At 33.2% G+C, this 14,194-nt stretch overlaps 1 protein-coding gene across 1 annotated transcript; it reads left to right on the top strand.

The window, feature by feature from the left end:
• Positions 1-540: 540 nt before the first annotated feature.
• On the top strand, positions 541-13,367 carry LOC106475594 (inositol-trisphosphate 3-kinase A-like). Its single transcript, XM_013936270.2, has 7 exons — positions 541-561; positions 1,062-1,205; positions 2,712-2,839; positions 3,283-3,432; positions 4,617-4,718; positions 8,533-8,604; positions 11,584-13,367. The coding sequence occupies exons 2-7, from the start codon at positions 1,139-1,141 to the stop codon at positions 11,791-11,793; spliced, it is 729 nt and encodes a 242-aa protein (XP_013791724.2). The 5' UTR covers positions 541-561; positions 1,062-1,138; the 3' UTR covers positions 11,794-13,367.
• The last annotated feature ends 827 nt before the right edge of the window (positions 13,368-14,194 follow it).

Here is a 14,194-nt window from a genome sequence, read left to right as displayed (position 1 = left end):
GGTTGTTAGGGTAAGCTGTCGTTTGTTTATCATCTGGTTGTTAGGGTAAGCTGTCGTTTGTTTATCATCTGGTTGTTAGGGTAAGCTGTCATTTGTTTCTCATCTGCTTGTTAAGGTACGCTGTTGTTTGTTTCTCATCTGGTTGTTAGGGTAAGCTGTTGTTTGTTTCTCATCTGGTTGTTAGTATAAGCTGTCTTTTGTTTCTCATCTGGTTGTTAGTATAAGCTGTCTTTTGTTTCTCATCTGGTTGTTAGGGTAAGCTGTCATTTGTTTCTCATCTGCTTGTTAAGGTAATGCAACACTTGATTTTCACCACATCTTCAGGCTAAATTTTATTTGCTTCTATATAGTCTTCAGAGAAGGTTGTTGTAAATACTTTGATATTTATCATAGTTGTTTGTTTGTTTTTTTCAATAGTAAAGTAAGGAATTATATGCCATTATTTTTTTAAAACAGGTAATCAAGTTAAGATTCATTGATATCAGAATGGAAACATTTAATCTGAATAATTGCCCTGCCAATCTTTTTACCACAGTTGATGAAATTACATAGAATATCAGAGTAGGTAGTAATTTTTTCACTAAGCAACTTTATAAAGCTTTGTTACAGTTTTCTGGCTCTCATGTTTTCGTAGTCACTCTATATCTGCTTGCTCTGTTGATGAATAGGCAACTGTGTTTGACTGATGGTCATGAACACTGTGATTTGTATTTGTAATCACTCTGTGTGACTGAAGGTCATGAACACTGTGATTTGTATTTGTAACCACTCTGTTTGACTGATGGTCATGAACACTGTGATTTGTATTTGTAATCACTCTGTGTGACTGATGGTCATGAACACTGTGATTTGTATTTGTAACCACTCTGTTTGACTGACGGTCATGAACACTGTGATTTGTATTTGTAATCACTCTGTTTGACTGACGGTCATGAACACTGTGATTTGTATTTGTAACCACTCTGTTTGACTGACGGTCATGAACACTGTGATTTGTATTTGTAACCACTCTGTTTGACTGATGGTCATGAATGCTGTGATTTGTATTTGTAACCTTGCAGGGAACTTCAAGTCAGGAGGACAGGGAACAATCCTGAAGAAGCTCTGTGGACAAGAAGAAATATGTCTTCATCAGTTAATGGGTGATGCCTTACGGCCTTTTGTTCCTGATTTTAAAGGAAGAGTGGAAAGTGATGATGGAGAAAGTATCCTCTTCTGTAAGGTTTAAGTTTTAGTTTTAAAGACTATGATTTAAGTAAAAATGATGGATTAACACAGTATAAAGTGTTCCAATTCTTCCTGGATTTCTTATGTTTGACTTAATAGTAAATGTTACAAGAAAGTGTACAAAATGTTTAAAAAAATCAATACTTTTGTTTTCATTAGTGACTTGATGATTCTGGAAAATACTAGTTTCTCATATAATTGATATTTGAAACTGTCAGTACCTGGTGAAACTCCATAATGGAGGAAAAACAAGGTATTTGTATGTCTTATAAATACATCATTTATTCCCAACCATGGTTAAGTTAAGCTCCTCCCCATTCCTTACCCCCTTGTCCCTAGGTGAATGTCAAGATCACTCCTGGTTCCTTGTTTAAACATATGTAAACCTGTTACAGAACATTTCAGTCTGTACCTGATGATGTCTTTACTGATAAGACCATGGTCGTGAATAAATGATATATTTGTGAAATGTACAATTGTCTTGTTTTTCCTCAATTCTGTACTAGTTTCTCATAGGAGTAATATAGATGCAGCTATAAACTTTCAAGTTGTAGATGATTTATTTTCCAGGGTAATGTAAATTAAGGTTTTAAAAGCTATTTCATCAGGTTGGTTTGAAATTTTTCTTAAAAAGTTATATAATAACAATGTTATTAGAAACCTAAAAATTCAATGAAAAATATGCAGAAGAAGTAATAAGGGAATTGATTGTAATTCTCTTCAATCACAGATATTTATTTAATTGCAATCCCAATGAAATTTTTCATGGATTGGTACAGATTGGCCCTGTGGTTGAGCTGGGAATTTTGAAACTCTTGAGCCGAGTTTAAATCCGAGTGATACCACAAGATATTCCTTGCACTTTAAGCTGTGGGCGCATTATAAGGATATCAATCAATCCTGTAGCATGAGTAGCAGAGTGTTGCTGCCTTCCTTCTGGTTAATAGCTCAAAATTAAGGACAGCAGCAGATGGTCTTATTAGCTTTGCTACAAATACAAATATTCAAGGATTAGTGTTAGCATCTTAATAATATTTTTTGTTAGGGGAAACTCTGATGTATCAGCACTTGAGTTAAAATTGATCCTTAAAAAATTAACTTTAAATGTCTAAGAAAAATTAGATTACTATATCCTCTCAACATGTTCCCTTTTTAGTGTGATTCACATATTGTAACCAAAGAAAGGACTGGTTCTACTAGTTTCAGATAGGAAATATCTCTTCTAGTGTAAAAAGAAAATGTTTGGTTAATTAGATTATTATAGAACTATATTTCAGTGAATTTACCATCAATTTTCAAACAAGATTTTTAATTGCTTGTACTAACCTGTACCTGTAACTGATCTATAGTTGAAGCACACCTTTCTTCGTACCTTCAAACACACATGTAGGGTACGTTACATAATTATGATTTGTTTAACATATCAGAACTATTTTATTAGGTCAAAGGTTTTGTGACAAAGTTCCTGAACTAAAATGCCTCAGTTTATCTTGAGCTTCAGGACTTGTTAGCTGACTTTGAAGGTCCATGTGTCATGGATATCAAGATGGGTGTTCGAACATACCTTGAGGAAGAATTGGCCAAAGCAAGGGAAAAGTCAAAACTCAGAAAGGTGAATCTTGGACTTGAAAACCTTTTTGAACAGAATACATTTTTGAAGAATTAGCTCCAAATTAATTGATGCAGTTATATTTTCCTGTTAAAACAGTGTACATAATATTTCTAGAAGTGATTTAAGTTGTGCTTTCAAGATAAGAAAACAAGTATAAAAGAAAGGATTGAAAGAAAATGGTTAAATTCTGTAACAATGATAAGACACCTTGATGAAAAACCAGTAATGATGGAATGTATATAGATATCAGAGCTAAAGTAAATGGGTGATATAAAAATTGATTATGAGAAAATAACTAAGGAATGATAGGCAAATTGCATCAATCATTGCAAGTGAAAATAGCAATAAACTAGGTGGTAGTTTATTTTTTAAAATGTTTGAAATATTAATGGTACAATACATGTAGTTTCCATACGAAAAAAAATAAAAATATTTTCTACCAGGACATGTATGAGAAGATGGTCCATATTGATCATGAAGAGCCAACAGAAGAAGAACATAGAATGAAAGCTATTACAAAACCTCGATACATGGTTTGGAGGGAGACTATTAGTTCAACTGCCTCCTTAGGATTTCGTATTGAGGGCATAAAGGTGAAAATCTTTAATGAAACCATTAGTTCCTTCACTTAATTATTGACTAATGTGGGAAGAATAAAGCCAAAAAAAATCTCAATTTGTTCAAATCTTTATTGAAATATTTCAGGAATTGTAACTGTCTGTCTATTTATTACATAATTAATGAATTATCGTGATAAAATGTGGTAAGCTATTTTCTGGAAAATCTCACACTTTTTCATTACTAAAGTTTTTCACTGGCGTTATGAAAACATTTGCAGTTTTATAAGAAGCATTAGGTATAGATTTACGTATTTCATTTTAGAATTGCAACTTGTCAATAAAAATTAAAAATCATATTTCTGCATGTTTTTTTTATACCTACATATTTTACAAAGAAATTCCCAGCACCAGCCAAGGCATATATTTTGTTAGCTTCATGTGGATGGAGAGATTGTCATCTCATCTTTCACTAGCATTGAACCAGCAGGAAAGGAGAAAATTCAAAAATGGCTGTCAAACTCATAAACTTAAACAAATGAATAAAGTAAGGGATTTTAGGTTTCATCTTGAGCATACCTATAAAACCCTGAAGGGTTTATGGTGATCAGAGGTTGGGAAATTAGAAAAACAGATATACAGACAAAAGTTGTTTTATAATATATGTTATGAAGATGTATTTTAGTTACTTTATTAGATAACTTTGATAGTAGGGGCTTGAAATCGTGTGTAGATTTTCACACAGGCTGATCTACAGAAATTTCAATGAAAAGAAAATTATTTATTAACTTAATAATGAAATCACAAAATGTAGCAATTTATTTGCTTTAAAGGAATGATAACATCAAATTATTTATTAGAAAATCAAAGAACTTCTATTATATCTTACTTGGAAGACTAAAAACATTTTATTTCTGAACAAATATTATAGGATAAATACAATTAGGGATGCAAGATGGTTGATCTTTTTTTTTAACGTATAAATTAACACTATGTATTAAATGCATCATGAGAACGAAATCTTAGTGTTAGACTTATGTATACATCCTAATGTCCTAAAAGTGAAATTGATCTTTAAGTGGGAACAGCAGACTAGTTCCATGTTTTATTGTATATAACCATTTCTGGAACAAAAACATGTAAACTATGAATTGATAAGAACCTTCTTGTGAGTATTTTTCAAATACTTGAATTAAATATTTCCTGTATATTCATTTTAGCATGGTGATGGAACATCCACTAAAGACTTCAAGACAACAAAGACAAAAGAACAAGTTGCTAAAGCAGTGAGGATATTTACAAATGGTTATCCTGGTGTCTTGGTATGTATATTGTTATCTCTAGAACAAGTTTCTAAAGCAGTGAGGATATTTACAAATGGTTATCCTGGTGTCTTGGTATGTATATTGTTATCTCTAGAACAAGTTGCTAAAGCAGTGAGGATATTTACAAATGGTTATCCTGGTGTCTTGGTATGTATATTGTTATCTCTAGAACAAGTTTCTAAAGCAGTGAGGATATTTACAAATGGTTACCCTGGTGTCTTGGTATGTATATTGTTATCTTCAGAACAAGTTGCTAAAGCAATGAGGATATTTACAAATGGTTACCCTGGTGTCTTGGTATGTATATTGTTATCTCCAGAACAAGTTGCTAGAGCTGTGAGAATATCTTCGAATGGTTATCCTGGTGTCTTGGTATGTATATTGTTATATCCAGAACAAGTTGCTAGAGCAGTGAGTATATCTTCAAATAGTTATCCTGGCATCTTGCCATGTACATAGTTATCTCTAGAAAAGTTGCTAAAGCAGTGAGTATATCTTCAAATAGTTATCCTGGTGTCTTGCCATGTACATAGTTATCTCTAGAAAAGTTGCTAAAGCAGTGAGTATATCTTCAAATAGTTATCCTGGCGTCTTGGTATGTATATTGTTATCTCTAGAAATATTTGCTAGAGCAGTCAGTATATCTTCAAATGGTTATCCTGGTGTCTTGCCATGTACATTGTTATCTCTAGAAAAGTTGCTAAAGCAGTGAGTATATCTTCAAATGGTTATCCTGGTGTCTTGCCATGTAGATTGTTATCTCTAAAACAAGTAGTTCTAAGAATAGGCTTAATTGTTAATATTGTAATGCTAGAAGTATAAGAAATAAAATAGATGACTTTAGAGCACTGGTAGTAATGGAGGATTTTGATATAATGGGAATAACTGAAAACATGGTTAAGTGTTGATGATTTTGATGACAAAAATTTCTTTGAAATACAGGGTTGTAGGTTATTTGATAGGGATAGAGTACTAAAGAGAGGGGTGGAGTGGCTTTATGTGTAAAATGTGAGTTACATCCTGTTGAAATTGAGGATATAAAAGATAACAGCAGGGAGATTGAATCCATTTGGGTTTCTGTTAGTGGATATAAAGGGAAAAGGCTTTTAGTGAGAATTTGTTACAGACCAAAAAGATGGTACTGATGAAATTAGTAAGAAACTTTACAGTGAGATTAAGATTTCAGCAGTTAATGAGGTCATCATTACGGGTGATTTTAATTTTAGGCATATAGATTGGGAAATGCTAGAGTCAAACCATGAAGGAGAAAGGTTTTTGGAAAATGGTCAAGATGGTTTTCATCAGCAATTAGTCAAGGTACCTACTAAAAATAATGCTATTTTAGATTTATTGTTAACTTCGAATATAGAAATTGAGGAACATCTGGGTGCAAGTGATCATTGCTCTATTAAGTTCAATGTTTTGCTGCATATAGAGATAAGGAATAATGATATTTTGGTTACAATTTCAATAAACCAAATTTTGAAGGGATGCAACAAGAATTATCTGTTGTGAATTGGGCAGCTGAGTTACTTGGAGACACTGATCAAATGTGGAATATTTTAAGGATAATTTTTTTTTAATATTCAAGATAAACATATTCCTTGCAGAAAGTAAAGGGTAAGTGCAAGTAAAAAAAACAGGTTGACTCACAAAGGGTATAAGAGATAAAATTAAAGAAAAGCATAACAAATTTAAGAAGTTTAAATTGACTGGTATGACAGGAGATTTATAAGATTAGGACATCAAAAAGGATGAATGGAAAAAGGTTGGCTGAAAATGTAAAAATTAACAGAAAAGATTTCTTTAAGTACATTAAGGGTAAACAAAATGTTAAGATTGGGTGGTACCCTTGAGTGATGATAAAGGAAGGCTTGTATCTGATCATTATGAGATGGCTGGGTTATTAAATTCTGCTTTTTCTTCAGTTTTTACTAATGAAGATTTAAGCAGTATTCCTCATCTTTAACAGTTGATAGATGGAAGTCTGACAGTATGATTGCATTAATTCTGAGCTTGTTAAGAAAAAAAATGGGAAGTTTAAAAATGATAAGGCTCCTGAGCTAGATAATATTTTTCCAAGGGTTTTGAAGGAGGTTAAGGATTGGACATGTGAGCCACTTACTACTATTTTTTGCATGTTTTTGAACAGTGGGCAGGTGCTAAAGGATTGGAAGTTAACTAATGTCACTCCTCTTTTCAAGTGAGGTAGTACAAATTGTCCCAGTAATTATAGACCCATTAGTCTTACATCAGTTGTGGGAAAAATTTTGGAAAGTCTAATAAAAGATACTTTGCAAAGTGTCAGATATAAAAGACTGTTTAGTGTAGGTAGTATTATTTATGACAGTTATTTAACAAAGTTTAGAATTTTATTGGATAGTGAATATGGTTTTACTAAGGGAAAATCTTGCCTCACAAATCTTTTGACATTCTTTGAAAAGATTACTGCTTACGTAGATGAGGGGAAAGGTGTACATTTGGTGTATCTGGATTTTCAGAACACCTTTGACAAGGTGTCTTGCCATGTATATTGTTATCTCTAGAATAAGTTTCTAGTTGTAACAAGTGGCCATATAATCTAATTGTTGGAGCTTGACTTTACAACCAGTCACAATAGATTTATATTAAATCCATATATACAATCACAAGTAGAGTACACAAGTCACAAACTTGAGGAAGTTTACAATTAGAATAAAAAATTGACTCTGAGACTGAGATTCAAAATCTACTTCAATCTTTAATACAACAATTCTAAATATTCAATTACATTAAAGTCACCAACATAGGCTCAAATCAACTGTGCTTTATGAGCTCTCTTTAACACTTTGTTTTACATTAACTCGTAATCAAGTTTCTAATGGTTATCCTGATGTCTTTATGTATATCATTATCTCTAGAATAAGTTGTTAATGGTTATTTAGGTGTCTTGCCATATATATATATTGTTATCTCTAGAACAAGTTTCTAATAGTTATCCTGGTGTCTTGATATGTATATTGTTACCTCTAGAACAAGTTGTTAATGGTTATCTAGGTCTCTTGCCATGTGTATTGTTATCTCTAGAACAAGTTGTTAATGGTTATATAGGTGTCTTGTAATGTATGTTGTTATCTCTAGAACAAGTTGTTAATGGTTATATAGGTGTCTTGTAATGTATATTGTTCTTTCAGTGTTTATAAGTCATTACTGAGAAAGATCAGTCATAACTCTTTTTAATCGTAAAGTAAATGGCAAAATAGTTTAGTTATGGAGCCACAAGCAAGGTAGAACTATGTAAGTGATGGGCTTTGCATTTCAGAATCTTTTACGGAAAATAGTAACTAAATAGAGATGTGTTATTTATTATCTAAAATTATGAAAGTGTGAAAAATTAAAAGATATCTATTTAAAGAACATATATAGTTTATAATACATCAGTAGTTTGGTGTGGGTGGTGTATATTATATATACAACTCAGAATCTTAATATATGAGACTAAAAGTGTTTTTGTTCTTCTTTTATTTAAAACCTGAATACTTCTGATGGGCAAAATATGAAGGACTCAAACTTCTTTTGCCCTTTTAAAATTCACTGATGATTAATAGTAGAATTAAATAGCAAGTAATTGGAAGTTACTAGTAGATACACTGTAGTACAAGATGCACTTATTTTACAATGTGCTTAACAACCTAAAAATTCACTTTTCTAAAGGAATCCCAATGTGTAAAACTCTGATAGTCTGAGTATTTTAACAGCCTACTTAAAACAGTATAATATTTAGACTAAATAATTGATGATATATGTTTATTTCTTGACATTTCTCCAACAGAAAATGTACCTCAAAAGACTGGAAGCAATTCTTCTTGCTTTGGAATCTTCCGTTTTTTTTGCAAGTAATGAGGTGAGATTTATCAGGTTTTTGAGTCCTTTTTAACTCATTTTATAGTAACTTGAATTAATTTAGGTGTGTAAATGATATTATGATATTGTGCTTAATTAGTTATCTGATAGTATATAGGGGATCAACTGTTTTGCTGACCTAATCTGTGCTGATGAGCCTTGAATAGGCAAAACCACAGTTCACAGTACAAGGTGCAGTGAATCAAATGATGCACTAGGCCTTTAAGTCACGGATAATATTGTTACATCTCTGTTCGTTCGTTAATTTTCCGTAAAAATTCTTTCCAAAGAAACTTTACCGATAGAAGTCCTTTCTTAAATAAAACTGGTTTATTCTTTCTGAATAGAACTTTGCAATACACTTAATTTCAACAGTCGAGCTTTAACAAACTCTATAATTCTCAACGAACGTCTCATGTGCTCACCTCAACAATACTCAGTTCAATTTCACACATCTTGTCCCGTCACTTATATATTTACAAGACTAACACATATCTAGTAAATGCTAGAGCATTCATGAAGGAACAGGATATTTCTAGAAGATCTATTATAAATTACAAAAGATCTACTGAAGTCAGCTATGAGGTCAGGTATGGTTGTATAATCCCAGGAAGACCAAAGGGATAGCTCCTAAGTTGTCTTCTCCATGGGAAGGCCCATATGACATAGTGGATCGTCTCTCAGATGTGACTTTCTGGGTAAAATGTGGTCGGCGAGGTAAGCAAAAAGTGGTGCATGCCAACAGGCTTTGGCGTTATCATGGTCCAGGACATTTCAGTTGGGACGAAGTGAACAACAGAACAAATGATGCTGCTGAAGACATGTCACCTGAAAAAGCCATCGTCGAAGAAGAAACTCTACTCAGTTTTGAGAAGTGAAACGGTGAAGCTCTTGATGAAGTTACTACCACTGATGTGACTGTTATCGATGATAGGACATTTCCTGATGAAGCAGATGAACCCCATATGAAGCAGAAGCCAGCAAGACGGAGACCAGTATGGAAGAAGATACGTCCAGTAAAATTAAGAGACTTTTTTAATTGTAATTTTGTGTTTGTAATTCTGTACATTTAATTAAGTTATTGTTAATTGTTATTGGTTTATTGTAAGTGGCTATTGTTCGGGACGAACAATACTAAGGAGGGGCAGTGTTGTGTCAGCGAGGTCACGTGACTAGTATCACGCCACGTCCTTCATGTCTCTTAATTATATATACAAGACTAACACATATCTAGTAAACGCTAGAACATTCATGAAGGAAAAGGATATTTCTAGAAGGACGTGGCGTGATATTAGTCATGTGACCTCGCTGACGCAACAATATTTTAAACTTTACCTTTGGTGAAAAGAAAAGAAATCCATAATATAACAAGTTAAGATTGCTTTCATAATCCTTTAACTTATATCATTTCATGAATGGAGACAATAGTATCATAGCTGAGGGTGAGGTAGGGGGTAAGCCCCTTTTTATGGATGACACAGATATTTTTACAAAGTGGTATGAGTTGAGGATTTTTCTCCCATATAAATGTTACTTGGAATACAGGGTAGCCACGTTATAACGCGATTGTTGAGGTCCATAAAATGTCATCAGGAAACAAGCGGGATCGCACTAAATCGGGATTCAAGAAAATCACTGTTCAAACTGACCCAATGTTGACCTAACATCCTAAAACACCTCTATTTTCATCCTCTTTGATTAGTTTTTTACATGTTCCCTTTCTGGCAAGCAAATTACCTCTGAATTAAAGAATTTTGCAAATGAATCATTGTTGTTACAGTAGAAATTAAAACATAATTTATTTTTTAGTAGGCTTTTTAATAAACAAAACAACAAATAAAAACATTCAAGAATATTAGCAATCATCATTTGAAGTTTTTTTCTTAAAAACTGATCAAGTGTTCCTTGCTTGAACGTTACGAGGTTGGCCCCAGAGACCGAGCCCATGTCGAAAGAGTTAATGAGCCATATTGTTATATCCGAATGCGCGTTAAATCGGGGAGCATAAATTTGGGGTTTCACTTTAATTGGTTACGTATGTAGTATTGGATTCTGGTATACCACACTTTATCATTTTGTCTGAATTTTGATGTTGTAAGTCTCAATTCTTTCTGTTCATTTCCAGTATGGTCATTCTAGGAAAGCCTCTCACCCTAGTAGCCAGTAAGAAATAAAGAAAAATTATAGTTTGGCCAGTAGGTAAAATGCATAGTACATTATCCTGAATAAAGATTTTGTTTAATTGTTCACTTGTATTTCTTTCTTTCTCTGGAGTCCATTTCAGTTGATTCTTTGCTCAACTTCCTGAACCTGCAATACTGTGAATACATTTGTTGGATGTCAGTGGACCTAAATACCACAGTAGAAGCATTGTGATTCTGTTTTCAGTTACTCCATAATGGTGGATGTACTAAGAAAAGCTGGAGATTCGGTTTTCAGTTACTCCCTCATGATGGATCTACTAAGTAAAGCTGGAGATTCTGTTTTCAGTTACTCCCTCATGGTGGATCTACTAAGTAAAGCTGGAGATTCTGTTTTAAGTTACTCACTCATGGTGGATGTACTAAGTAAAGCTGGAGATTCTATTTTTCAGTTACTCCCTCATGGTGGATGTACTAAGTAAAACTGGAGATTCTGTTTTAATTTACTCCCTCATGGTGTATCTACTAATTGAAGATTACAGTTATTGTACTTTAATAAATTGTGTTTTAGGCAGCTATTGTATTATTATCAATTAAATACACATAAATTTTCCTCTTTATTTGATATGCTGGTGAAGTTAAACATGCTAATTAACTGTGGTGTTTGTCAGAAATTAAATTTCACTTAGTTACTCATTTGTATATTTTCCTTTTTAATTATTATTCTGTAAATATATTTTTCCTATTTACTGTCGTTTTTTTGTTCTTTTTTACAGATTCTTTTAAAGTACCATATGTTTTGTTTCATTAATTTGAGTGCCACTTCTTGTCTTCTTTAGCTGATTGGTAGTTCACTCCTGTTTGTTCATGACAATCACACAGCTAGCATTTGGTTAATTGACTTTGCCAAGACCCATCCAGCCCCAGTTGAAATGAAACTCACCCACAGGGATCCTTGGCAGGTGGGAAATCACGAGGATGGATACCTTATAGGTATCAACAGCCTCATTGAAATCTTCATGGACCTTTTGAAGGAGAAGTGTGGTTAGATAGTGTCCTTCAGTATGTCGCAACAAGAAAGCTTTGCTCAGGGAGAGTTATTGAGATTCATGTATGTTAAGGTCATTTCACAGCTCAAACTTCCACCTGGAATCAGCCTGGTCCTGGGTGAATGGAGCTCAAAAGCCCGGTGATATTGGAGTGAATAACAAAAGGAGAAATAAAAACATGATTGAAATTGAACAAATATCATAAGGACATTTGTTATAGAGAAAAAGTCACAGGCATTGGTAACATGTTATTTATTAAAATGAAAAAAACATGAAAGAACACTTAATAATTATGCTAAAAATTAAGAAGGGAAATTTGAATTAATTTGTGCAAAATATCATATTGTTGGACTTCCAATGTTATTGCCCAATTATCATGGACTCCAATGGATACCAGCTGATAGACTGCAGTGACCACTACACCAGCTTTTGGGCACCACTGGCCATTACATCAGTCGCTTGGCTCCAGTGGTCAGTACACCAGCTGCTGGGCTCTAGTGGTCATTATAGCAGCTGCTGGGATACAGTGGCCATTACACCAGCTACTGGGCCCCAGTAACCATTACATCAACTGTTGTGCTCCAATGGTCATTACACCAGCTGTTGGGCTCCTTTCACCAGAGGTTTGATGCTAGTTGCACTTCTGAACATTTCTGTTAGAACACTGAGTGAAGCTGTATTGTAAGTTTTATAATCACCATTATTCTACTTGGTAGATAACACTTTTTTCTTCAAGTTTTAGTGTTATTTTAGTATGTATATAATGCTGTTTTAATGAATATCGACCAATAAAACATGACAACTAAATATTCCAAGCATTTTTCTATTGTCAGATATGTACAAAGGCTTAATTGTTTGTTTTGATTTGTTTAATGCAATATAATTTGAAAATTGTAATCAAGGACCTCCACTGTATCATGTGCTCGGTATTTTGATACTTTTAAGTTACCCAAATGAATAATTATTATAAACATGGCAATTTTGAGCAGCTTAATATGATTCATAAACATATGATAATAGTATTGAGAAGAATACGCAAACAGTATCTCAGATTTTACCTGAAGTACGCATTTTGTTATTATGCAGTTTTGCATTTGTTGATCTGTTTATCCTAGATATTTAATTAGTAATACATTTGCTGTTATGTGAAAATAAAAGTTAGTTCCTTTAATAGTAGCATTCTTGATTCTACTAGTTAATAACACATTGGTTAAATTTGAGCACCATTATAGTCAGTTGATTAACTGTGAAACACTACTTTACAGCAAAGCTCTTATTGGAAGTGATTAAATCTGTAAACGTAATACATACCAAATGTACTTGATATAAACCTTGTCCTTAGTAAGAAATTTATTCTTACAAATTTGTTTAATTTCTAACAGGAATGGGTAGCTACACTAAATCTATGTTAAGCTTTTACCAGATTTGTGTTCACACTCCATTTACACTTCCCTCATGTGTATGATACTAAACCATTTGGTTATACCCTTATCTGGTTGATATAAGGACTGTCTGGTTACAGTCTTGTCTGAAAGATTCAGAATTATTTAATTTAAACTTTTGTCTGTAGAATTCTCCAACTGTCTTGTTACATTCTTGTTGAACAATTCCAAAACTATTTAGTTATACCCTTTTTTAGGTTCTTTTTTTCTGGTTCATATAATAATCATCTGTCTACACCCTACTTTTGTTGACATTAGAATTGACGTGTTACATCCTTGTCTGGATGATTCCAGAACTTTCTAGTTACACTCTTGTCTGGATGATAGCAGAACTGTCTAGTTACTCCTTTGTCTTTTTCTGGATGATAGCAGAACTGTCAAGTTACACTCATGTCTGGATGATTTCAGAACTGTCTTGATTACACCCTTTTCTGGATGATAGCAGAATTATCAGGTTACACTCGTGTCTGGATGATTTCAGAACTGTCTAGTTACTCCTTTGTCTGAATGATAACAGAACTGTCTAGCTACACCCATGTCTGGATGATTTCAGAACTGTTTTGATTACACCCTTTTCTGGATGATAGCAGAACTGTCAAGTTACACTCATGTCTGGATGATTTCAGAACTGTCTTGATTACACCATTTTCTGGATGATAGCAGAATTATCAGGTTACACTCGTGTCTGGATGATTTCAGAACTGTCTGGTTGCACCCTTTTCTGGATGATAGCATGTGTCTAGATGATCAAAATTGTTTGGTAACGTTTCTGTCTGAATGATTCTAGAATTGTTTAATTACACCTTGTCTGTATGTTCACTTTGACTTGGATTATTCTAGATCTATTTAATACACTCTTGTCCAAGAAATTCCTATTTGTTTAGTCAGGATTTTAGAATATGACATTGCTAATGCGATAAAAAAACTATTATCAGAAAATTAATACTTCAACATAGCTT

The sequence above is a fragment of the Limulus polyphemus genome, unplaced genomic scaffold (genome assembly GCF_000517525.1).
Source record: "Limulus polyphemus unplaced genomic scaffold, Limulus_polyphemus-2.1.2 Scaffold8850, whole genome shotgun sequence".
In the NCBI taxonomy this organism is placed as follows: Eukaryota; Metazoa; Arthropoda; class Merostomata; order Xiphosura; family Limulidae; genus Limulus; species Limulus polyphemus.
Note: the sequence above shows the minus strand (reverse complement) of the source record. Positions and strands in the feature narration are given on the sequence as shown.